The sequence below is a fragment of the Trichomycterus rosablanca genome, chromosome 10 (genome assembly GCF_030014385.1).
Source record: "Trichomycterus rosablanca isolate fTriRos1 chromosome 10, fTriRos1.hap1, whole genome shotgun sequence".
Lineage (NCBI taxonomy): Eukaryota > Metazoa > Chordata > Actinopteri > Siluriformes > Trichomycteridae > Trichomycterus > Trichomycterus rosablanca.
In genome coordinates this window covers 24,485,464-24,510,018 of record NC_085997.1, presented here as the reverse complement: position 1 = coordinate 24,510,018, position 24,555 = coordinate 24,485,464, and the positions used below count along the sequence as shown (strand labels likewise).

The 24,555-nt window shown below is 39.4% G+C and overlaps 1 protein-coding gene across 1 annotated transcript; it reads left to right on the top strand.

Annotated features, from left to right (window-relative positions):
• Positions 1 to 992: 992 nt before the first annotated feature.
• Positions 993 to 14,072, top strand: kctd2 (potassium channel tetramerization domain containing 2). The gene is made up of 6 exons (XM_063003709.1): positions 993 to 1,555; positions 3,890 to 3,998; positions 5,363 to 5,454; positions 7,626 to 7,721; positions 8,242 to 8,367; positions 12,860 to 14,072. The coding sequence occupies exons 1-6, from the start codon at positions 1,184 to 1,186 to the stop codon at positions 12,887 to 12,889; spliced, it is 825 nt and encodes a 274-aa protein (XP_062859779.1). The 5' UTR covers positions 993 to 1,183; the 3' UTR covers positions 12,890 to 14,072.
• The last annotated feature ends 10,483 nt before the right edge of the window (positions 14,073 to 24,555 follow it).

The following is a 24,555-nucleotide window of genomic DNA, read 5'->3' as shown; positions in this document are numbered from 1 at the left end:
GCTAGTACAAGATGCACTTTAAATACATATAAATAATGTGTACATTTCTTTTTTTTTTTTTTTTTGGTAAAGTACTGCCATACTGATGTAAATGGTAATGACGCTGAATAAATATACTCTATGATCAGGAGGAAAACATGATTACATTACTCACATTTCCAGACATTAAAATGTCAATCTTCTCTCATGGCTGGCATGTGCTTCCTTGCGAGTCTTTGTTTCCATGGTTACAACATAAACAAGTGTTACCTTCAAATGATTCCCTACAGAAACCATACACTGTTGCGGTAATGACGATAATGCTGGGGACAGTAATATATTGCTCAAAAATATGCATAGGTTGTACAAATATGAAAAAAATTTGTTTCTTTTTAAGTTATTATAAAACTCATATTGTTATTTTTATAATGAATTGATCAATTTTAAACATTTTATTAGAGCAGAGAAGTTTTTAAGTCTGGGATGGCGACAAGGCCAAAGTAGCAAAATATTGATGTTTAAATCATCATAAAAAATTAAAATCATAATTATTTTTGTATGTGATTTTTTTAGTGATGCAATGAATGATCTTTTTAATACCTAAAATATTTGTTTTGTAGTAAAGTATTTCTAACACAAATGTATAACCTAGGGACGTAAAAGTTCCCCCAATTGAAGAATCACCCATATATAAACGTAAATAAATTCGAGAAAAGGGCAAAATAGACGCATTTTAGACTTTTTATCCCCACTGTATATGTTTATGAACTTATTTGAAGGCAACATAATCAATTCTGGCAAATCTAGAGCATTTTGGAAGATGAACTTCATGCTTTTATTATGGATGCTGAAGCTCGACCCGGAGGTTTTATGTTCCAGTTCCTTCATAATATTTGTAGGGAGCTAGGCTACATGAGTCGTTTGAATAAACAAAGCGGATCGGTGTTTGTTTTTGTCTTTTCTTATACAGAATTATAAAATATGTCTCACTGCAGTGTTATTATCTCAGTCAGCGTTTTTATCTGGTGTCAGCTGTGTGTTTAGAGCTCGGCTGGTTCATTCTGTAACGCCCTACAGACAGACACCATTAGAGAAGAGCGATCTGTGTGTGTTGGTGAAGGAATTAGGTGAGGTGGGTGAGACACATCACTGAGTGCAGGAGTTATTGTTGGTGTGAACGGGACATTATCAGGATATTAAGATCATGGCGGAGTTACAGATGGAGGCTAGTGCAGGAGGCCTGTTGGAGCAGACAGAGCACCGGGAGAACCGCGGCTCCCTCAGTATTCTCCTCCCGTCACCCAGCCTGGTTCTACCGACGCGCAGCGGAGCAGCCAGCCCGGGTCTGTCAACCTCTAGTCCGGGTCTGTCCGCCTCCAGAGCCGCGGTGTTCGGCTTTCCCGTGAAGAGCAACCCGACCTCCCCGTCCGACCCTGCAGAGAAACCGGGCTCGCGGTGGGTCCGCCTCAATGTCGGTGGGACCTACTTTATCACCACCAAACAAACCCTGTGCAGGGATCCCAAATCTTTTCTGTACCGACTGTGTCAGGACGACCCTGATCTGGACTCAGATAAAGTAAGAAATGTCTTATTGACTCGGGATTCTAACAGCTTAAACCCCTCATTGTGCCATACAGTTAACCTTCAATTAATATTATAGGTCCAGTCAATTATTTATTTACTCTTTGGTTACATTCATGACAGGACAGGTATTCACTGGTTACACAAGGTTCATCAGTTCACAAGTTTAATGTCAAACACAGTCATGGATTTAATTTAGTATCTCCAATTCACCTCACTTGCATGTTTTTTGGACTGTGGGAAGAAACCGGAACACCCGGAGGAAACCCACACAGACACGGGGAGAACATGCAAACTCCACACAGAAAGGACCCGGACCTCCCCACCTGGGGATCGAACCCAGGACCTTCTTGCTGTTAGGAGACAGCGCTCCCCACTGAGCCACCGTTCCACCCGGTCCAGTCAATAGCTCACCCACACACACTTGTAGGGAACACGTGTTAATATTTGAATGATTTTTGTTTTTTTCTATCACTACGCCAGAGACATAACAATAGGAAAGTCTAAAAAGCTTTGATCTCAGTATGTTCATCATAGATATTTACATTTACATTTTCAGCATTTAACAGACGCCTTTATCCAATGCGACTTACATTACAGTTACAGTATACAGTTTGAGCAATTGAGGGTTAAGGGCCTTGCTCAAGGGCCCAACAACAGCAGCCTGGCTGTGGTGGGGCTTGAACCAGCAACCCTCTGATCACTGGTCCAGTACCTTAACCACTAGGCTACAGCTGGCCCCACGTTAGGGTTCACATTAGGATTGTAACATTAGTCACACATATGCAAACAGTTGTCTGCAAGAATGACATACTTAGTGGGCTTTTAACAAGGTTAGGAACAAAAAAGATGTAGTTTTATTATATTCTCATACTGAAGCTGCTGGATCACAGTTGACATTAAGCTTTATGTTGACATAAAGGCTTTTTGTGCAAAACTTGTCACTGTAAGACTCGATTGAACTTTTGTTGCTAATCATAATGACAATTGAAAAATACTTTTGTGGTCAGACAGGTTATTTGGCCACAATGACTAAATGTACGGATGATGTAAAAATCTCGACTATTTATTGGCTGCTATCCAATCATTTCATGCATCATTTGATCCCATTGTTTCCATAAGCTGTGTGTCTGCACCATTATGACTAATCCCAAATGTACCCATCAGTTGGCAACAGACAGTGGATTTAATGCATCCATTGGATGTAAATAATATGGAAAAGTTGATGTTCAGTTAATGATATTATTTCATGATCTACATTTCTCAAAGATTTAGGTTATGCGTTTTATGTTGCTTTGTAATCTAACCCATTAATTGGTAATATGATTTTTTTTTATAGCTGAGTCATGTTATTCAACCTTATTTTACTCCCCTGTTCATCTCTGTCTGTATTTGAAATTTAGTCCACTCTTGCATCTATGATTGCCTGTGTCTGCGGGGAACTGGTGCCTTGTTTTGTCTATTCCTGTCTTGATCCCAGTGTTTCCTGTTGGAACCAGACCTGACTTGACCCTGACCAGGATAAAACATTTAATACAAAACAAATAAAACGTTTTGAAATGGTGTCTGATCAGATATGCAAACTGTCTTGTAGCTGAGCTCATCAGTGGGTAGCACTGTCGCCTCACATCAAAACCCAGGTCCTGGGTTCGATCCGCAGGTGGGGTGGTACGGGTCCTTTCTGTGTGAAGTTTGCATGTTCTCCCTGTGTCTGCCTGGGTTTCCTCTGTGAGCTCCGGTTTCCTCCCACAGTCCAAAGACATGCAAGTGAGGTGAATTGGAGATACAACATTGTCCATGACTGTGTTTGACATTAAACTTGTGAACTGATGAACCTTGTGTAATGAGTAACTACCATCTCTGTCATGAATGTAACCAAAGTGTATAAAACATGACGTTTAAAAAATAATAATCTCGACAATAAGACGCTTTGCAAGTCTGTATAAGTTCAGGATTCACAAAGCTGCAGTTCCCCATATGCAAAGGTTTTATTGAGAATTCAGCATGTGTATAAGAAGCAGGTGTAATGTCTGGGAGTAGAGAGCAATTACTCCAATTATCCTCACGTGTACAGTCTTAGACTGCAGTGCCCCATTTCTGTGCCTTTATTCCTGCTTTAGAATGTTCTTGTGTTTCTATGTGTAGCTCTATTTAGGTCAAGGAGTAGATGAAAGACATGAACTAAAAAGATGAATATAAATATTACCCAATAATTACTCCTCTCGACATCTGTATAATAGGAGAACACAGAAAACATCCAATTAAGCTATGATATAAGGTGAAACTGTGGTCTTTTAATTATAACCTACAATTGTTTTTTTCTGTACAGGATGAGACAGGAGCTTACTTGATTGACAGGGACCCCACATACTTCGGCCCCATCTTAAATTATTTGAGGCATGGAAAACTGATCATCAACAAGAACCTTGCAGAGGAGGGTAAGATTGTCTGTGTTTTGTCTATCATTATATGATTGTTTTCAGAAGAACTCTTCTGTAGAGAGAGAATACAGAGTTCGATGGTAAAGGATGACTTTGCTGGAACTTTGGTTAAAGTAAAAGTTCATCGTGGGGTAAATTTAAAGAAGTCATTTGTCTATTACTGTCAAAATGTACCTCAGCAGTCACTATTTTCTATATTGTAAATGCATCTTTACTCACTGCTGCCTTACTGATAGCCTTCACATCCAAGCTTATTGGCTAAAAACATCGGGACTAATAAAACTCACACTCATCTCACCAAATCCTATATTTTATACTTTCACAAATCATATAATTGGGCGTATAAATCCTCTTTAGTGAACTGCTGCATTTACACTTGGCACCCCTTTACCACCCACTTCTCTGAGGCCTTCACACTGTTTGGTATACAGTGGATGCAAGCAGGGCTAATGTTGATAAAACAGTTACACACAATATGTAGGGATGCTGCCACTTTTTATATTAGGAATTGTTTTTAATTGTTTATATTCAAAGATATCCTCTTTATTTATATTTAATTAATGTGTAACACCTGAATATTTTATTGTAGCTGCTCCAGATATTGTCACCATAATGCTAAATCACAAAGCTTGTTTAAATTAAACATTCTTTACCGGAATTTATCATCTTTGTTAATGTAGACAGAAATAGTATGTGTTTACCATATAAGATTAATTTTTGGTTCAGTTAAACAATTTAACACAAAGCAGATCAAAGACCAGATCATTTTATGTGTAAACCTGTGCACAACAGAACTTAAAAAAATGATAGATTAAAGTATAGTTTTTTTTGCTTTGCACACTTCAGAAACTGTTTAAGAACTTTAATCAGAATCATCTGTTTTTTTTAAAAAAATTTTAATGCATTTTCCTCCCGATTTAGCGCACTCAATTTTGTCTTCCGCTTCTACCAGAGATACCAGATTGCATCCGAGGAGAGCACGTCGCTGTACACGCCTCTTCCGACACATGCACAGCCCTCCTCTTCTCGCCCCTGCTTTCTGCACAGGCATCTCTTCCGCCAATCAGGGTCCTTACAGGGTCCTTATGAAGACCCACCCACCCACACGTAGTCCGGCCCCCACCCTGCAGATAAGGTGGCCAGTTAGTATCTGCTGCAGGCACTGCCAATTATGCCCTCTAGATGGTGCCCAGCCGACCGGAGGCAACACTGAGTTTCGAAACTTGGTGCTGGTGTGCGAGCGAAATATCCCGCTGCGCCACCTGGGCGCTATAATAGTCTGTTTTCCAGTTGCAATATGCTCATTTTAAATACAAGAGGCTGTAACAACCTATGTGTTTAACAGTGATTGTCTCTTGCAGGTGTTCTGGAGGAAGCTGAGTTTTACAACATTGCATCGTTGGTGAGACTGGTGAAGGAGAGAATACGAGACAATGAGAACAGGACATCTCAGGTGAGTGGATTAAAACATGCAATACAAATCTGTGAAAATACACAGCTGTGGCTTAAGTCCCATAGTTTTTCTTTTCATTACTAATTTACATTTAAAGTTGAAGATAAAAACCTCAACATGTCTTCAAAAAATTGAATATATGAGCTACACACTGAAATGTGGATCATATATGGTCTGTACTTGTTATGTAGTATAGGGCAGTTGTAGTCTTCTGGTTAAGGTACTGGACTAGTAATCAAAAGGTTACTGGTTCAAGTCCAACCACTACCAGGTTGCCACTGTTGGGTCCTTGAGCAATGCCCTAAACCAGTGTTTCTCAACCTTTTTTCAGTCACGGCACCCTTTAAAAGTTTTCAAAATCTCAAGTCACCCCAGTCTAAAATTTATTAAAAAACTTACACTCTGCATCCCTCGTACTGCTAACACACAAAAACACTACAGGGAAGAGACGTACTGTGGTTGCATTGCATTAAGTTTCAGAAAAATCCTCTCTTGTGCAGAGATGAGCCCGTGCTTGTTTCTGCTTTAAAACATACGTGCCATGAACCAATCAGATTTAACATCATTAAACAAGTTTATAGTTTATTTCTCAATTATTTATCATTATCCCGCTACCACTGCTCATTGTCTGCATGGTTTCTCTGTAGCTCGGTTATGGCTCTCAAACTTAAACTCAAAAGAAGCTTTATTGGCATGACAAATAAGGACATTCGTATTGCCAAAGCAAGTTAGAGAGAAATAATAAAAATAACAATAAAAAAGAACAAATATATACAAAACAGTTACATGTGCAAAATATTAAATATAATAAAATATTAATAAAAACAGTGCAAAATAATAACAATAAAAATGATAATATTTACATTAATGAGGTAATAACCTCTCTCTCTCTCTCTCTCTGTGTGTGTGTGTGTGTGTGTGTGTGTGTCGCTTGCTCTCTCCGCGATACTGAAAGTGATTTGAATTTCGACAATAAACAGCTTTTATTATGACTGATTAATTCCCTCTACTGATGGAAGCGGAATGGTTGAATTACAGCCGATAAGAACTACAAATATATATTATAACGGCTCCCAGAGGCGCGACTCGGTTCCTTTTGTTCATTTTAAAAAGCCCTTCAATAGAATCGGATCGTTCGTGAACGACTCATCACTATAGGCAACGCACGCAACCCGCGTTGACGTTGTAGCATGGGGAAAGGGGCGTGTGAGACCATTTTTGATGTTTGAGGCTGCTAATGGTCTACATTTTCATGATAAGTTGACTTTTTTTGTATTTTAAATTTTATTTCATTTTCAATATCAGTAACGTCAGAATATTTTTGATGGCACCCCTGACGAAGCCAGACGGCACCCCGGTTGAGAAAGGCTGCCCTAAACCCTCAATTGCTTAGACAGTATACTGTCACATTACTGTAAGTCGCTTTGGACAAAAGCGTCTGCTAAATGCTGAAAATGTAAATGTAGCTTAGAAACTGTAATAAGGTCAGCAGAGCATTGGTGACTTTTTTGCACTTTTATGCACTATGAGCCTCAGCACTTCGCCGACATCACTCAGTAACTTTGTGGTCTGCTACTTTGTGGCTGAGTTGCTGTGATTCCTAAATGCTTTTACTTTTCAGTAATACCACTCACAGTTGATCGTGGAATATCTTGAAGGGAAGAAATTTTACTAACTGAATGTTGCAATGGTGGCATCCTATTATAGTACCACTTTTGAATTCAGTAAGCGCCTAAGAACGATCCATTCTTTCACAAATGTGTGTAAAGGCAGACTGCATGGCTGGGTGCTTAATTTAATACACATGTGGCAATGGGACTGAATGTAATGCATGAAGTCTATGAATAACAGATGAGTCCTAATATTTTTGTCCATATAGTAAAGCTTCTCCAGCTGTTTGAGTGAAACGTGAAGTGTCCCATGATATGTGTATTTTACACAAATGTGTTTTTTGTACTTGTATTAATTCTGGAGTTGGTTGTATCTGCAAGCGAGATCTCTGTATAATACTGGAACGCTTGCACAAATTTTGAGCATTGAGCAGTTTTGTTCTACATCTGTTTATAGTTTCTTCATGTTTATGCTTGACTTTTTTGCATCACTTCAGTTTTCAGTGTCTGTATTTTGAATTGTAAAAGCAGATCTAGAAATAAGAGCTTTTGTATTTTCAGGGTCCTGTAAAGCATGTGTACCGTGTGCTCCAGTGTCAGGAAGAAGAACTCACTCAGATGGTTTCGACAATGTCTGATGGTTGGAAGTTTGAGCAGGTGAGTCTCTTTCTTTTCTTTGTGTGTTCTTGTATGTGCTTGTGTGCATTTCTTTGTATGTGTGCATGTGTGTGGTCCTGTTTACCTCTGATGACCCCAATTGGCGCTTGGTGGGGGGCAAGGAAGTATTTCACTTTCTTTAAATCTATAAGCTTTTATTCTCTGGCTCTTGGAAATGACATTTGCAGAGTGGAGGTACTCGGATGTAATTTCAGTCTAAGTGAATTGGTCTTTATTAGATAAATGCTTGAATGGGTCATCCGGTCCTTTATTCATTCACTCAGATTAAAAGCAAATCTTTTGTAAGTCTACTGATTGTTTTTTGCTAAGTTTAAGCCCACTAATTTCTTTCAGGGCCGAGAATCAATGGCAGACTGTAAGTTTATGTCGTGGCCTGTTTTTGCAGTCCTGATAAACGATTTGTATACCAGAGTCTCTTTGCGCTTGTCACCCTTTTACCTTTGTTTAGAAAACTGTTTACAGTGGCATCGACTTCATTCAATGTCTTCACTTTTTCCAGCTTATAAGCATTGGCTCATCTTACAACTATGGAAATGAGGACCAGGCCGAGTTTCTGTGTGTGGTTTCCCGGGAACTCAACAACTCCACTAACGGGATTGTTATTGAGCCGACCGAGAAGGCTAAGGTGAGATCAAGCCAGGAGGTGAAGAGTTTAAAGCTTTTACAGTCCAACTTTTATGATGTTAGATGTTGTTCTTGTACATTAGACACGTCATAAAAAAATTCGACAGGTCCTCACTAATTACCTCCAAATAAGTGCAATCACAAAGTTGTAAACAAATCTGAGCAAGAATCAGTATTCTTGGCTCTGCAGTATACACAGATCAGCCATAACATTAAAACCACCTCCTTGATTCTACACTCACTGTCCATTTTATCAGCTCCACTTACCATATACAGTGTATCACAAAAGTGAGTACACCCCTCACATTTCTGCAGATATTTAAGTATATCTTTTCATGGCACAACACTGACAAAATGACACTTTGACACAATGAAAAGTAGTCTGTGTGCAGCTTATATAACAGTGTAAATTTATTCTTCCCTCAAAATAACTCAATATACAGCCATTAATGTCTAAACCACCGGCAACAAAAGTGAGTACACCCCTAAGAGACTACACCCCTAAATGTCCAAATTGAGCACTGCTTGTCATTTTCCCTCCAAAATGTCATGTGATTTGTTAGTGTTACTAGGTCTCAGGTGTGCATAGGGAGCAGGTGTGTTCAATTTAGTAGTACAGCTCTCACACTCTCTCATACTGGTCACTGAAAGTTCCAACATGGCACCTCATGGCAAAGAACTCTCTGAGGATCTTAAAAGACGAATTGTTGCGCTACATGAAGATGGCCAAGGCTACAAGAAGATTGCCAACACCCTGAAACTGAGCTGCAGCACAGTGGCCAAGATCATCCAGCGTTTTAAAAGAGCAGGGTCCACTCAGAACAGACCTCGCGTTGGTCGTCCAAAGAAGCTGAGTGCACATGCTCAGCGTCACAACCAACTGCTGTCTTTGAAAGATAGGCGCAGGAGTGCTGTCAGCATTGCTGCAGAGATTGAAAAGGTGGGGGGTCAGCCTGTCAGTGCTCAGACCATACGCCACACACTACATCAAATTGGTCTGCATGGCTGTCACCCCAGAAGGAAGCCTCTTCTGAAGTCTCTACACAAGAAAGCCCGCAAACAGTTTGCTGAAGACATGTCAACAAAGGACATGGATTACTGGAACCATGTCCTATGGTCTGATGAGACCAAGATTAATTTGTTTGGTTCAGATGGTCTCAAGCATGTGTGGCGGCAATCAGGTGAGGAGTACAAAGATAAGTGTGTCATGCCTACAGTCAAGCATGGTGGTGGGAATGCCATGGTCTGGGGCTGCATGAGTGCAGCAGGTGTTGGGGAGTTACATTTCATTGAGGGACACATGAACTCCAATATGTACTGTGAAATACTGAAGCAGAGCATGATCCCCTCCCTCCGGAAACTGGGTCGCAGGGCAGTGTTCCAGCATGATAATGACCCCAAACACACCTCTAAGACGACCACTGCTTTATTGAAGAGGCTGAGGGTAAAGGTGATGGACTGGCCAAGCATGTCTCCAGACCTAAACCCAATAGAACATCTTTGGGGCATCCTCAAGCGGAAGGTGGAGGAGCGCAAAGTCTCGAATATCCGCCAGCTCCGTGATGTCGTCATGGAGGAGTGGAAAAGCATTCCAGTGGCAACCTGTGAAGCTCTGGTAAACTCCATGCCCAGGAGAGTTAAGGCAGTTCTGGGAAATAATGGTGGCCACACAAAATATTGACACTTCAGGAACTTTCACTAAGGGGTGTACTCACTTTTGTTGCTGGTGGTTTAGACATTAATGGCTGTATATTGAGTTATTTTGAGGGAAGAATAAATTTACACTGTTATATAAGCTGCACACAGACTACTTTTCATTGTGTCAAAGTGTCATTTTGTCAGTGTTGTCCCATAAAAAGATATACTTAAATATCTGCAGAAATGTGAGGGGTGTACTCACTTTTGTGATACACTGTAGGAGCACTTTAAAGTTCTACAATTATTGACTGTAGTCCATCTATTTCTCCACATATCTTTTTAGCCTGCTTTCACCCTGTTCTTCAATGGTCAGGAGTTTTGCTGCTGGAGTTTTTAAATACCGTGTCCACTCACTGTCCACTCTATTAGACACTCCTACCTAGTTGGTCCACCTTGTAGATGTAAAGTCAGAGACGATCGCTCATCTATTGCTGCTGTTTGAGTTGGTCATCTTCTAGACCTTCATCAGTGGTCACAGGACGCTGCCCACGGGGCGCTGTCGGCTGGATATTTTAGGTTGGTAGACTATTCTCAGTCCAGCAGTGACAGTGAGGTGTTTAAAAACTCCATCAGCATTGCTGTGTCTTATCCACTCATACCAGCACAACACACACTAACACACCACCACCATGTCAGTGTCACTGCAGTGCTGAGAATGACCCACCACCCAAATAATACCTACTCTGTAGTGGTCCTGGGAGAGTCCTGACCATTGAAGAACAGCATGAAAGGGGGCTAACAAAGCATGCAGAGAAACAGATGGACTACAGTCAGTAATTGTAGAACTACAAAGTGCTCCTATATATGGTAAGTGGAGCTGATAAAATGGACAGGGAGTGTATAACTGTCCATTTATTAGACATGCTATTATTATGCTTGTTGCAGGAGAAAATGAGTCCTTGAGGCATCAGTAACATACCATATTACTGGTATGTTAAAAAAAAACATACCCATTTTCAAGCAAACAGAAGACTTTTGTGGTTGGTTATTAAAAGTCACCCTGTTATGTCAGTTGTTTATTGACAGAGCCTCAAGGAATACGGACAAGAAAAATATGAGATAATATTAATTTTGCAATACAATGCATCATACTAGTATGATGTAATTGTGGGTGTTGTTCCACAATTACTCACAGCAAAATGTGGCTGATGGTGGAATGTTTAATTTTCTTGATTTATTTTTCTTGACTATTCTTAAAATAGAATTTTGTATTCTTATTTTGTAGTCTTAAGTAAAAACCATTAACGTCCAAAATAAGAATAAATAGAGAGTATAATAACAAGTATATTATAAATAACAAGTACACTGTGCTGCATGAACACAACTGGAGCAGTATCAGCCCAGAGACGAAGGTACTGGACGATTGATTAGTAGGTTACTGGTTTAGGCCCCACCAAGCCAAGCTGCCACTAACTCTAAATTGCTTGCATTGTATTTGCTCACAATTGTCTGCTAAATGACTTAAATGCCCCCCTTTCTGATACAAATAATGTCACCTTGCATCAAAACTGTTCGTTTTTTTTTATTATAAAACCTTCAGTACTTTTATGACCCCTCTGCAGTTTGCCTCCCTACGTGTGTGGTTGCCAGCAATTAATTGCACACACAAAGCTATACCGTTTATGGATAGTCACGTACGCGTTTCTCCACGGCTCGTCTCGACGCATGGGGTTACTGAGAAACCCTATTTGACCCCTCCTGTCTGAGTGTCTGACCAGGCCAGTAGTACAGCTGAGAAATAAGGAGCTCCAACTCTGCAGTGGTAGGCTAGTGTTACACTAGCTGTGCCACCCAAGCACCACTGGTCTGAAGTATAACGCCAGTGTAAGGGTGAGGGCGGGGGGGGGGGGACAATGTCCACTATGTTACCAATGTCACATGATGCATGACATCACATCGCCACAGTTCTAACAATTTTAAAATCAGACAAAATTAATTCTGTAGTTCTCCAAAAAGCTACTGATAACATTACTCAGGGTTTTACGCAATCATCACATTTTTCATTTTTGTCTTACTTACACTTCCGCTTTCCGCCATCTTTCAGCTCCAGTTGAATTATGGGATAGATTATCAGACCGCAGTGTGCTGTGTTTGCATAGTTAAAAATGGTTGTCCATGCAGTAGGTCATCCATGTACTTTTCACATACTGTTTAATGAATACTACGTATTTGAACACACTACTCACTTTTGCGTACTGCTTTCATGTACTGTTCAGTATGGAAGTATGCGATTTTGGACGCAGCCATTGATTTAAAATTTTATATCAGTCTGATTCACAGTGTGCACATGGGCATAATATTAAATCTTTATTTGATATGTATATATGTATATATTAGCATTTTCCCGATTTCCCTCCCAATCTAATCATGTCCAATTACCCAATTGCATTACGCTTCCTCTCTACTGCCACTGACTTCCACTCCTGACTGAGGAGAGCTGTGACTAACAACCCCCCCCGACACGTGTGCATCTTTTCACCTGCACAAGACGAGTCCATAAGGGGCTCAGTCTTGCGCATGGAGAGTCACACATCAATCTTCATTATTCCTCGCCCCTGAGGTCGTAATTGCACCAGTCATGAGGAATACTTTCCGGCATCCAACTGTGATGGACAAGCCAATTATTGTCTGTTTGGGCATCCAGCCGGCCAGTAGCATAGCTGAGATTCTAACTCACGTTCGAGATGTCAGCTCTGGTGTGCTAGTGTGTGTGCTGCACCACCTGAGTGCCAATATGTTTGGTTGACTTAAAATCTGACTGATTTATCAATTTTTCCTTTGTCTTTTTTCTACAGATCCTTCAGGAGAGAGGTTCTCGGATGTAAGGAGACCTTCATAGCTGTGCCCACCCTGATTTTCCCCTCCTCTCCTTTACTCAGTGCTTTCCTTACCGTAAAGCTGACTCCATCAGCTCACATGGCTGCCCTTCCTTTCTCTCATCCTCCTCCCTTGTGCCTTTTCACACTGGGGGTGTCCCGATTCCCCCTCCCTGCAGTGCTGCAACATCACCCATTCAGCACCACCACTAGACATCACTGCTACTATCAGAAATCCTTAAGAGCTTATACGTCAGATCTGTGATGACCCGAGACTGTTCGTGATGCGGACGGAGGAGTCCAAGTATGGTTACCCATAGTCATCCACTATGCCTCGGAACGTGATCATAAATCATTTCATATCCTAATCGTAACCATCTTTAATCTCTGTTGTTGCTGGCATGCTAGTTATAAAAATGCCTGTGCCCTGGTCAGCTAGGCTGTGTCTCAATCACGGAAATCTCCTCAGGACTTCAAGAGGGGGGACAGGAAAATAGACGACAGAACTTATCACCCCTTGGTTCCTACTCCACTCGTCATAACAAGCACATTGACTCACTGTGTAGGTCGAGTGAGTGAAAATTAGTGGTAGCACTCGCTCGGTATCATTTCAGTGTCTAGCGCAGCCTGGCACAGCCTTTAAACATGCAGCACCAGTGTTTGGTTTGCAGTGTGTGTGTGTGAGTGTCTCCTAAGTTGTTCAATCCTCTTGGAGCAGTCCAGGAAAGCATTAAACAGGAAGGGAGGACACGGGCAGACAGTTTCCCGGTTGGACATCCCACTGCTCTGATGCTACTTTTCATCCTGTGGGTGTTTTTTTTTCCACCCCTCCTTTCCTGGACATGGTTTCAAACACCATAAAACTGAAACATGCAATGTTGGGGGCATGTAAGGATCATCAATATAATTGTATTACTAAGAGTTTAAATGCAAGTTACTTATACAGTACAGTATATTGACATGTACCATAACAGTCATATTTGACTTCGGGAAGCTGAACTGACCCGTGGTTTTTGTCTATTTTGTCCAGTGCCTCGTCACTTGTATGTATATTTTGTGTTGTGTTCTCCCTCGAGCTGTTCATATATGACTGGAAAATAGGACATTCCCACAGGCTAACGTATTTCACACTATTTCTTAAGAATATTTAAATTTTTTATGTATTTGCATTATTTCTTTGTCCTGTCACATATGAGCTCTGTGAGACTGTTGATAGACAAAGTGCTTTGACTTGCATAGATTCAAGTCAAATCAGAACTACATGAGTGGTTTCATATGTGTTTGTTTATTAGTTTTGCTTAAGCACTACCTAAATGCTTTCAGTGCAGTAGCTTTTTTTTTTTTTTTTTTTTTTGGTGTTTTGATTTTCAGTTTTGAACACATTATTTAAAAACTGGTCTTATTTTTGGTTCTGTTAATATAAATATAAAAAAGGACATGACATGGTTTCAATAATTAAATCCTCCTGCGTGTTGGTTGCTTCAGTAGTTAATCGTACTGCTGTTAACAGTCTGCGTCAAACTGGCTGACTGATGGCGCCTGCACAGAGACGGGAAAAGAGTGCTGTCAGGGTGTGTCTCTCCGTACACAGTGCTGATCTGCATTGCACTCGTCGAAGTGTAGGTGACAAAATGCATACGACTGCTGCCTACGTGTCAGAGGGGGCATGGGTTAGCTTTGTTCTCCTCAATCAGAGCGGGGATCGGCATTGATGGAGAGGAATCATAACGCAATCGGGCAATTGGACGTGCTAAAAGGGAGAAAAAGGGGAGAAAATGCATAAACACAATATATTTATATAAAAAAATACAAGTATTATTGAAGTGGAGAACCCTAAGCTTTTATTGGTGGGCAAACTGCTGCCTAATAGATATAGAAACATAGTACAACTGTATTAATAAAGGCATTTAGCACATTCAGTGCAGCACAGCATTAGGTAATATGTCAAAAAGCTTTTTTTACAAAACATATCTTCCCTACATTTGGATTAAATTCATTAGATTTATATACAAATTTATAGGCAGTTGTAGCCTAGTGGTTAAACTCCACCACTGCCAGGTTGCCACTGTTGGGCCCTTGAGCAAGGTCTTTAACCTTTAATTGCTTAGACTGTATACTGTATGTCGCTTTGGATAAAAGCATCTGCTAAATGCCAAAAAATTTTATGTAAATACAAATGTCTCAAAGATATTGAGGCCAGCACTGCCGGAAAAGCTCAATTTAAGTTTTCAGCTGTTTGAGATTAGAGATTTAACTGCTTATTAATACAGGATTGGAGACGTGTACAGGCAAACCCTGACTGCCTAGGGTCCTGCACAAAGATCAGAGCCCCTGATTGGCCAAAACTTATTAGAGTTCTGTACAAATGTCTCAAAGAGATTGAGGCCGGCACAGCCAAAAGTGTTTAATTGGGTCTTGTGATTATAATGCCTTTGACATCGTTGTCATACCAGTATTGGCATTGTCTTTATTATCTGCTCCTAATTTATCAGAATTTTTTTAACTTGACTAGAAAAATATGGATGAATTTGGACATCTCTAAATTTGTACAACACACTATATTGTCAGGAAAATAGCATTTAGGAGCCGACTGCTCTTTCTTGCTGTCACAAGGCTGCCGTACTGATGTGACGGGCTCACAGAGGCATCACCTCACCTCAAGTTTGTGGTGTGTCTCAGTGTCACTTAACTAAGGAAAACACCCTGACATGTTCGGAAACCAAAATTGGCACAGCACAATAACTTATAAATAATAATGAATATTTAGTGTTATGTATGTATTATGTTAGAATTAGTTGAAACAATGTAACTAAGCCTTTTTTATAATCATATTAACAGAAACAAAAACAGACAAGTTCTCTGTTTTACATTATTGGTTGTCAAAGGTACGTGAACCACTTTTTGTCTGTTTTTTTGACTGTTTATAACTTAAAGACTTGTTTGATAAGTTATAGTGGAGCAGAATTGAATGTTAAGGGCTCTATTTTGCAGAATGAGATGATTGCCCTTGTGTCAAAATGCACACATTGTACTACTTTAGGTAGTGTGCTTCTGTGACGTTTAGACACCAGGTTCAGTATTTGGTCCTTCTTACACAAAATTAATTGCCCTCAGTGTTTGACTAGCTTCCAAACATTTACTAGTAATGTCACACCTTTGATAATTCACCTTTGGAACCTTCAAAAAGTTGCATCCATGCATCCTGTTGCATCCTGTTGCATCCATGCACAATCTTACCTGGAAAAATCCATTGCACAATGTAATATATAACAAATTTCTTACATAATAGATTTGATATACAAATAACTTTGTAATTCTGAACCACTTCAGTTTGCAGACATTTCTCCTCTTAGTTGACTTTTAAAATTTGTCCGTTTTTAATCAGCTGCCTTTTAGTGTCAGTATGGCTTATCTTATATCTTATGTATTAGGTTTTAACCACTCACACACCATCCCAAAATTATAACCAGGTTCAGACTCGGTACGCTACAATGTCAGTCCACCTACGGTTTTGACTACGAGAGTCTGTAAATTATTAGACATAATCCATAATTGTTCAGCTACTTGCCTACTACTCTAATAGTTGTTTGCTGTTGAGTATGCAGCAATCATTACTTGGTAAAATAGACAGCATGTGACTACCAGAAAGTGCAATGCATTATGGGATCAGAATTTTATTCAAGGCCTGTAGTTCTATTTACTTGTGTTACCGTCATTAAAAGTTGCAGTTTGTGTTGAATTTGGAGAAACCACTTGTTTAATTAGTTGTGTTGAACTATTTTGTTTGTTTATTAGGATTTTAACATCATATTTTACACGTTGGTTACATCCATGACAGAAACGGTAGTTATTCATTACACAAGATTCCTCAGTTCACAAGTTTAATGTCAAACAGTCATGGACAATTTAGTATCTCCAGTTCACCTCACTTGCATGTTTTTGGACTGTGGGAGGAAACCGGAGCTCTCTGAGGAAACCCACGCAGACACAGGGAGAACATGCAAACTCCACACAGAAAGGACCCGGACCCGGCTCCACCTGGGGGTTTGCTATACATTTTGCTAATTAATCTAATTTGCAATGGGGTTGGTATAAGTTTGATTGCATCTGTAAATTATAGTTTGATTGGCAGTTCATGATTGTTGAGTTTTGTTGGGCTTGTAGTTAAAATTTGTTTGAGTGCATTATAGGGCACAGAGCCAAACCCACCTCAACAGTAATAAACTACAGCTTCATTACCTGAACTGTATAAAGGACTGATGGGAAACTTTCTGTTTCCAAAACAAGATCTATAATAGGTCAGAGCTAAATAAGTTACCTGGATTTTGTCCTTATCTAGTGGTACTTTTTGTGTTCTTCGACTTTTTGTCACTAGAAATGTGTTGTTTTCACTTGGTGGTAGCACATTGTAAATACAACTAATATTTTCTCTCAGTTCCTGCCTGTGTGTTAGTGGAACAGTAGAGTGTTATGCCACGCACTCAATGTGTGTAAACCATATCCCCTGATTACCTTTATCCTTATACTTAGTCATTTTAAGTATTATTTAGGTCTGGTGTGCTAACTAACTCACAATTCAAATAACTAGAAATGACTGAAAATGCAGCACCAGATATTCATCTAAGGTCCAGATTTGCACTGGTATAAGTTCTAAAGCTCTGTACTAGATGTCACTGTTGCTGCCTGACAGATGTTTTCCTAATTGTGTTTTTTAAACAACTGCACTGTAAAATGCAGGATGCATCAGTATAAATGTAGATTTGGCAACATATTGACAAATTTAGCCAGATTAGAATGTCATCCAGAAGTATCTGACGTCCTGGAAACTTCCAAGCGAATGTTGTTTGCATACTGCTTACTACATACATCTGTTAGGTGGGATTTAGTATGGTAGTTAGCATAGAATATCATTCCATAACAAGTCAAACTTCTTGTCTGAAAGGAGTTTAAATTGGCTATTACTAAAAAATAGTGAAATCTTAGAATATGCTATTCAGTATTTTTACATACCTTTTATGGTCAGTATCATATCAAAGTGTAACGGCATGCTTTGATGTTGGTTATGTTATTTGCATCTGTTGAAAAGCAGTTGATGTCAGTGTGAAGCTTGTTTAATCCCACATACAAAAGCACTTATTTTCTTTGTGTTAACATTGGTATTCTATCTTTGCCTATTAACTGCCTTTATGTGTTGACCATCAAAGCAGGAAAAGTCTTTGCGATAGAATTTCACACAGTAGAGGTTCTCAGGAGGATCACTTTTCAAGACCTAGATTTAAGGTCCAAGATCAAGACAAGCTCATCCAATAGAAATGCTCTGAAAATTCTTGCACAGCTCAGTGAGAAATCCGACTTGTTGATATTCATCCCCTGAGTGTTTTTATGTTTTTATAGTCTGTTTATCAGCCCTCCGAGCTGCTACAGGACAGCGAGATTTGATCTGCACCACTGTGCTTTTTGAAACATGTAGCAGGGGGGATGTGGTGATGGCTTGCAATAGGTATCCTGGTAATGTGTTTGTACTATACACACACATCTTTCTGTCCTATTATCGCTGTCTAACAATGTGTGCAGTATTTTTTATTCTGATATTTTCATTCATACAGTGAGGTTAAGACAAATACCTGTTTAGTTGGGCTTTCAGGATGCTTTACTGTTTAAATATTATTAATGTATGTTCAGTACTGATACAGTACTTTTATAGATTTCTGTGTACTGTTTCTATGTTTCTACTTATGTCTAAAAAAAACGCTAAGATTAAAGTTGCAGTATGTAACTTTTGGTGGATTTGGAGAGCTTCCTGGTAGGAATGTGTTGTTCTAAGTATTTTGTGACACTGATTGTGCTTCACATCTTGCCCATTTGCTGACTCCTTATTTAAGCAGGGGGTAATGTGAAAAATGTGAAAATATGCAACAGACCAAAACAGAATTGGTGTGTATGTGTATTTTCAGGTAGCAGCAAAGGGGGAATCATCACTGTGCTCATGCATGGCAGTTGAGATGAAATAAAAGTATCTGTTGCTCGTCTATCGTCAGTATTCCCGTTACATCCCGTTAAGTCGCTCCTTACTCAACCCGTTTTAGCCGATTTATAAAAAGGTATGGGCCATGCCATGCACTCCAGATGTAAACATGCACTGAAAAGACTGCATCCCAAATTATAGCTTATTGTAGGTTAATAGAATTGAGATGTTATAAAATTTGTTTGGGTGCATTATAGGTCACAGAGCCAAACCCACCTCAATAATAATAAACTACAGCTTCATGACGTGAACTGTATAAAGCAATGCCATTCACTCCAGATGTAAACGTGCACTGCAAAGACTGCATCCCAAATTGTAGCTTATTATAGGTTAATACAGTTGACATATAGAGTCATTAAGTATGTAAAGGTGTAACATTTATATTAATGCAATGTTTTAAAGAAGCACAGGAGGATTTATAAATAAATAGTTTATATTGAAAGAACGACAGCCAAATCTGTAAGGTCTCTAAATGCTTTAGATATTTAGACATTTCTTTCAAGAGTATTGTAAATATTCTTAGTGGGGGCAAAATATTTGTTTGACTATTTTATTCAGCATGCTCATTAAGCTTTACATAACATCATAAAAAACTTTTTTCCAGTTGACTTTTCTAATTGAAATGTTTTTAATTGAATTATATCTAATCATAAATCAATATCATAATTTAAATTGCATCGAGCCGAGTGTATTGTTACAAACCCTTAATGATTCCACAGGTTACACAAATCTGAAAAGCTTGTGCCAAGCCAGACCCAGAAAATGACTTTTAATTCATATTTCAGGCTTCAGAATTCTATCAAAAACATTATATACTGCCACTTTAATATTTTACTTATTGCACTTTAAGTGTGTCTGTGTCTTAAATATTCTGTTCAGCAGCAGTCGTTAAGATGTCAAGTCAACACAGTTTACTTTGGGTCATTTAAGTACAGTGATGTCATAGTGGCCGTTAACTTTTTCCACTTCTAATTAATGGAAGACTTTGTAATAATATATGAGATATAAGAGTATATAAGAAATTGTAACTTTTGTGTATCATTTAGCACTTATGGCAACTTAATTAAGTTATTGTTCATCTTTTGTGGTCCTCTCATTTGATTGTTGTCAAACAAAATATATTGAAGCGAAAAGATGTTTCTTTGTGGGGAGGAGGGAGGGCGCTGCCGATATTCGTGATCATGTACACTTGTGGGGTGGGAAGGGGCCTGTGTTTTTGGTACGTGAACTTGAACGCATGCTTTGTGTTAGAGTATATGATATCCTATACTGGGACTTTGTGGTCGTCTGGGGGTAAAGTGGTGCATGGGCCGAGAGTCGGGATGATGTGTTCAAGGATAAAATTATAGACCGTGAGTCTGTTTTTGTGTTTCATTTCATCTTGTTTAAACAAGATTATTCCTACCATGAGATTTTTATAAAATAATTAGCACTAACTAAACAATGGTGAACAAGAGGCCAAGAATGAATAGAGTCATGAGTATTTTATTCATTAGTTTCTAAGAGTAAGAGATAGTCATGTGCATGCTTCGTATACAGTACACAAACTCGTGTGCATGTGCACACCTACAGAGAAAGGCTTTTGAACATGTATAACTAATCTGCTTCTTACACCAGATGTTCTGAATGTGTTAAGTTATTGACTGTATTGATGTCATGTGTTATCTTTTGTCCAAACAAAGTTTGTGGAGCTAAGTGTTCTGGAAATGAATAGTCTTGGTCAGACCGTACTTAATTTTTTATTATTATTGGTTTCGGATGCATTTTATTTTTCAGTGTACAGATTGCAATGAGGAAAACAAAAATGTCTGATTTTTATCATAAAATGTATTTGTGTTCGAAATGTTGTTGTACCTTTCACCTTATCACAGAACTTTGTTGCAATTGTTTACCAGAGAACTGAGCATGTATGTACACCGTATCGGAAAAATAAACCATAATGTTTTACAGAAGCAGAAAGACTAGTAGTTGTGGATATTTGTAACGTGCTGGTAGCCTTCATGAAAACCCTATAAACTGAACCAGTGTCTGTTTATTTATGCTATGCTTACAGGATGAAGCCAACACTGTGATCCTGAACAGCTTGAACAGCACTACCAATCTTCTGTATTTTCAGTTATAGGGCAGGTCTATTCATCTGGTCATTGAGGTCATTATACTGGCCCTATTATTGTTTCGTTACAGTAAATCATCCCACTGCAGTATCATTAACAGTAAATTATGTAATTGTCTTGTTCCCATGTTCAGAATTAGCTACACAGCCTGTTGTGAAAATGTTCCGGTCTACAGGAAAACTACAAAAAACATTTTTACAATGGGTGAACCTAAAAATGTTTGTTTAATTAGGATGCTAAAGCCCCTGTGTTTACCGTGCACCTGTAATCCACACACAGACTTTTTACCAGGTTTAAATATCCACCGTTTGTGATGAATAAAAAATAATCATAATATTAGTAGTGTATGAATATTTCTCTGAATACACACACACATACATATATGTACTGTATGTATACACTGACCAGCCTGATCATTTAAGAACAGAGTTAAAGCAGGCTTAAAAAGGTATGTAGAGAAATAGACTGTTTTTGATTTTTTCTTAGACAGGATGTACACTCCCGGCCCATAAATGGGTAAAACAGGTCAAGTCATAATTAATACTCGACAAGTAAAACAAATGTAAGATGAGTCAAACATGGCATTTATACTGTTGGCATAAGCTGTGTAAATATTTTTAATGCCTGATTGTATGACTCATTTTATTACTAATGATTTTTTACTAATGATTTACTTTTTATTGCAGCATTGCTCATGTTTCTGTTTAATGTCTTCATTTCGTCTGTTTTATTGATGGCCACTTCCCGGACCTGGGTTCAGTCCATCAGCTTCTAGTCACTGTGTAATTAATGTATAATTTTCTTTCTTCGTAACTACATGGGTTTTCTGGGAATGGTTTCCTCCCACCTTCTCAAACATGCAGAAGGTAAAGTGGCTACTCTAAAATGACCCTTGGTGCTTGTATGTGTGCACTCTGCCCTGTAATGGATTGGTTCTCTGTTATGGGAGTATTGATGTGTTGCATCCATGTTTCTGGGTTTTTTCCATACTTAATGAAGCAGATCATTTATTCCTTTATCCTTAGTCACTGATGAACAAAATGTGAATGCCATTATGTGAAATGACCTTTATTAATAGCTCTGTAAAGTAAAAGTGTGTGTTACTCTGCTACAGATTGGCACCCCATCCAGGATGTTACCCTGGCTTCTGCCCAGTGTCCTTTGTGTATGCTCTGGACAGCATATCTTTGCTAAATGGTTTACTTCTAATTTCCACCCAACATTTGCATTAGCCCAAAGTTAACTTTTCTTCAACATCTGTGCCTGTTTGACAAGTTTGGTATAGAGCAATTCCAGTGCACCGTGAGTCATTACCCCAACCTCATTAAACACTTTTTGAATGAACTTAAGTGTTGATTACAAGCCAGGCATTGCTGTCCAACATCAATACCCGATTTTGCAAATACTCTTTATGCTGAATATGCACAAATTCTGAGAAAAAACCTCAAAGATCTTGTGGAAAGCCTTTCCAAAAGAGTGGAGTGGGATATCCAACATATCGTGGTCAGGTGTAAAGATTCTTGTGGAGCAAGATGTGACCTGATAGAATGTTCTTAAATAAATACATTTCATTGTTTGAAAAACAATAAATATGGGCTTGTTTACTTTGGATTAGAAGAAGTGAAGCTGACTGGGAGGTAAGTGTTACAACAGAGCCCTGGTCATATGATGCAGTGCCTCTGCCTTTATCAGCCCTGAGGTGGTGCAGCAAGCCAGGTCCTGGTAACCTTGATTTAATCCTTGCTTATGGTCATGGTTGGTGAGTTTCAGATAAACTCCCTGTGCCTGCATAGTACAGAGCATTTCTTCCACCTTCCGAAAACATGTAGACGGTGATGTGTCTTGGTTAAAATGCCATCAAAGTTCTAGTTAGTAAGTCCTATCTGGCATTCAGAGTTGTCATGTGGTGCCCTAATTATATTTCTAAGATGATGAGTATAAATAAAATATAAAAGTGAGAAAAGTTGTTCTGGACAGCTGCCAGGACCCCAGTAATATCCCACTTTTTACCCATAATGGCCCCACAAAAAATGTTGGCTGGGAAGATGACTAAATGTCAGTGATTACTGTTGTAAAATTGTTAATTCAAGTTTTAGCCACACTGTTTGCAAAGACATTTGTATTGGGTATACAATTACTCACTTTCTTAACCACTTTTCCAATTAGGGTCCCCAGTCCATCGCAGGACATACACACACACACACACACACACACACACATACACACACCCATTCACCTATAGGGCATATAGGTGTAGGCATAATTCAGTGTCTCCAATTAACCTGACTGCATGTTTTTAGAGCCAGGCAGGGACAAGAGGCTACAGTGGGGCCAAAAAGTATTTAGTCAGCCACTGATTGTGCAAGTTCTCCTACTTAGAAAGATGAGAGAGGTCTGTAATTTTCATCATAGGTACACTTCAACTATGAGAGACAAAATGAGGGAAAAAAAATCCAGGAAATCACATTGTAGGATTTTTAAAGAATTTATTTGTAAATTATGGTGGAAAATAAGTATTTGGTCACCCACAAACAAGCAAGATTTCTGGCTCTCACAGACCTGTAACTTCTTCTTCTGTCCTCCACTCGTTACCTGTATTAATGGCACCTGTTTGACCTCGTTATCTGTATAAAAGACACCTGTCCACAGCCTCAAACAGTCAGACTCCAAACTCAACCATGGCCAAGACCAAAGAGCTGTCGAAGGACACCAGGAAGAAAATTGTAGACCTGCACCAGGCTGGGAAGAGTGAATCTACAATAGGCAAGCAGGTTGGTGTGAATAAATCAACTGTGGGAGCAATTGTAAGAAAATGGAAGACATACAAGACCATTGATAATCTCCCTCGATCTGGGGCCCCACGCAAGATCTCATCCCGTGGGGTCAAAATGATCATGAGAACGGTGAGCAAAAATCCCAGAACTACACAGAGGGACCTGATGAATGACCTGCAGAGAGCTGGGACCAAAGTAACAAAGGCTACCATCAGTAACACACTACGCCGAGAGGGACTCAAATCCTGCAGTGCCAGGCGTGTCCCCCTGCTTAAGCCAGTACATGTCCAGGCCCATCTGAAGTTTGTCAGAGAGCATATGGATGATCCAGAAGAGGATTGGGAGAATATCATGTGGTCAGATGAAACCAAAATGGAACTTTTTGGTAAAAACTCAACTCGTCGTGTTTGGAGGAAGAAGAATGCTGAGTTGCATCCCAAGAACATCATACCTACTGTGAAGCATGGGGGTGGAAACATCATGCTTTGGGGCTGTTTTTCTGCAAAGGGGACAGGACGATTGATCCGTGTTAAGGGAAGAATGAACGGGGCCATGTATCGTGAGATTTTAAGCCAAAACCTGCATCCATCAGTGAGAGCATTGAAGACGGAACGTGGCTGGGTCTTCCAGCATGACAATGATCCCAAACACACCGCTTGGGCAACGAAGGAGTGGCCTAGCCAGTCTCCAGACCTCAACCCCATAGAAAATTTGTGGAGGGAGTTGAAAGTCCGTGTTGCCCAGCGACAGCCCCAAAACATC

Bases quoted from the DNA above. Each gene is read 5' to 3' on its own strand.
- kctd2 (XM_063003709.1), top strand. From the start codon at position 1,184: ATGGCGGAGTTACAGATGGAGGCTAGTGCAGGAGGCCTGTTGGAGCAG. The intron at 7,722-8,241 runs GTGAGTCTCTTT...CACTTTTTCCAG, and splicing joins ATGGTTGGAAGTTTGAGCAG to CTTATAAGCATTGGCTCATC. The intron at 8,368-12,859 runs GTGAGATCAAGC...TTTTTTCTACAG, and splicing joins AGCCGACCGAGAAGGCTAAG to ATCCTTCAGGAGAGAGGTTC.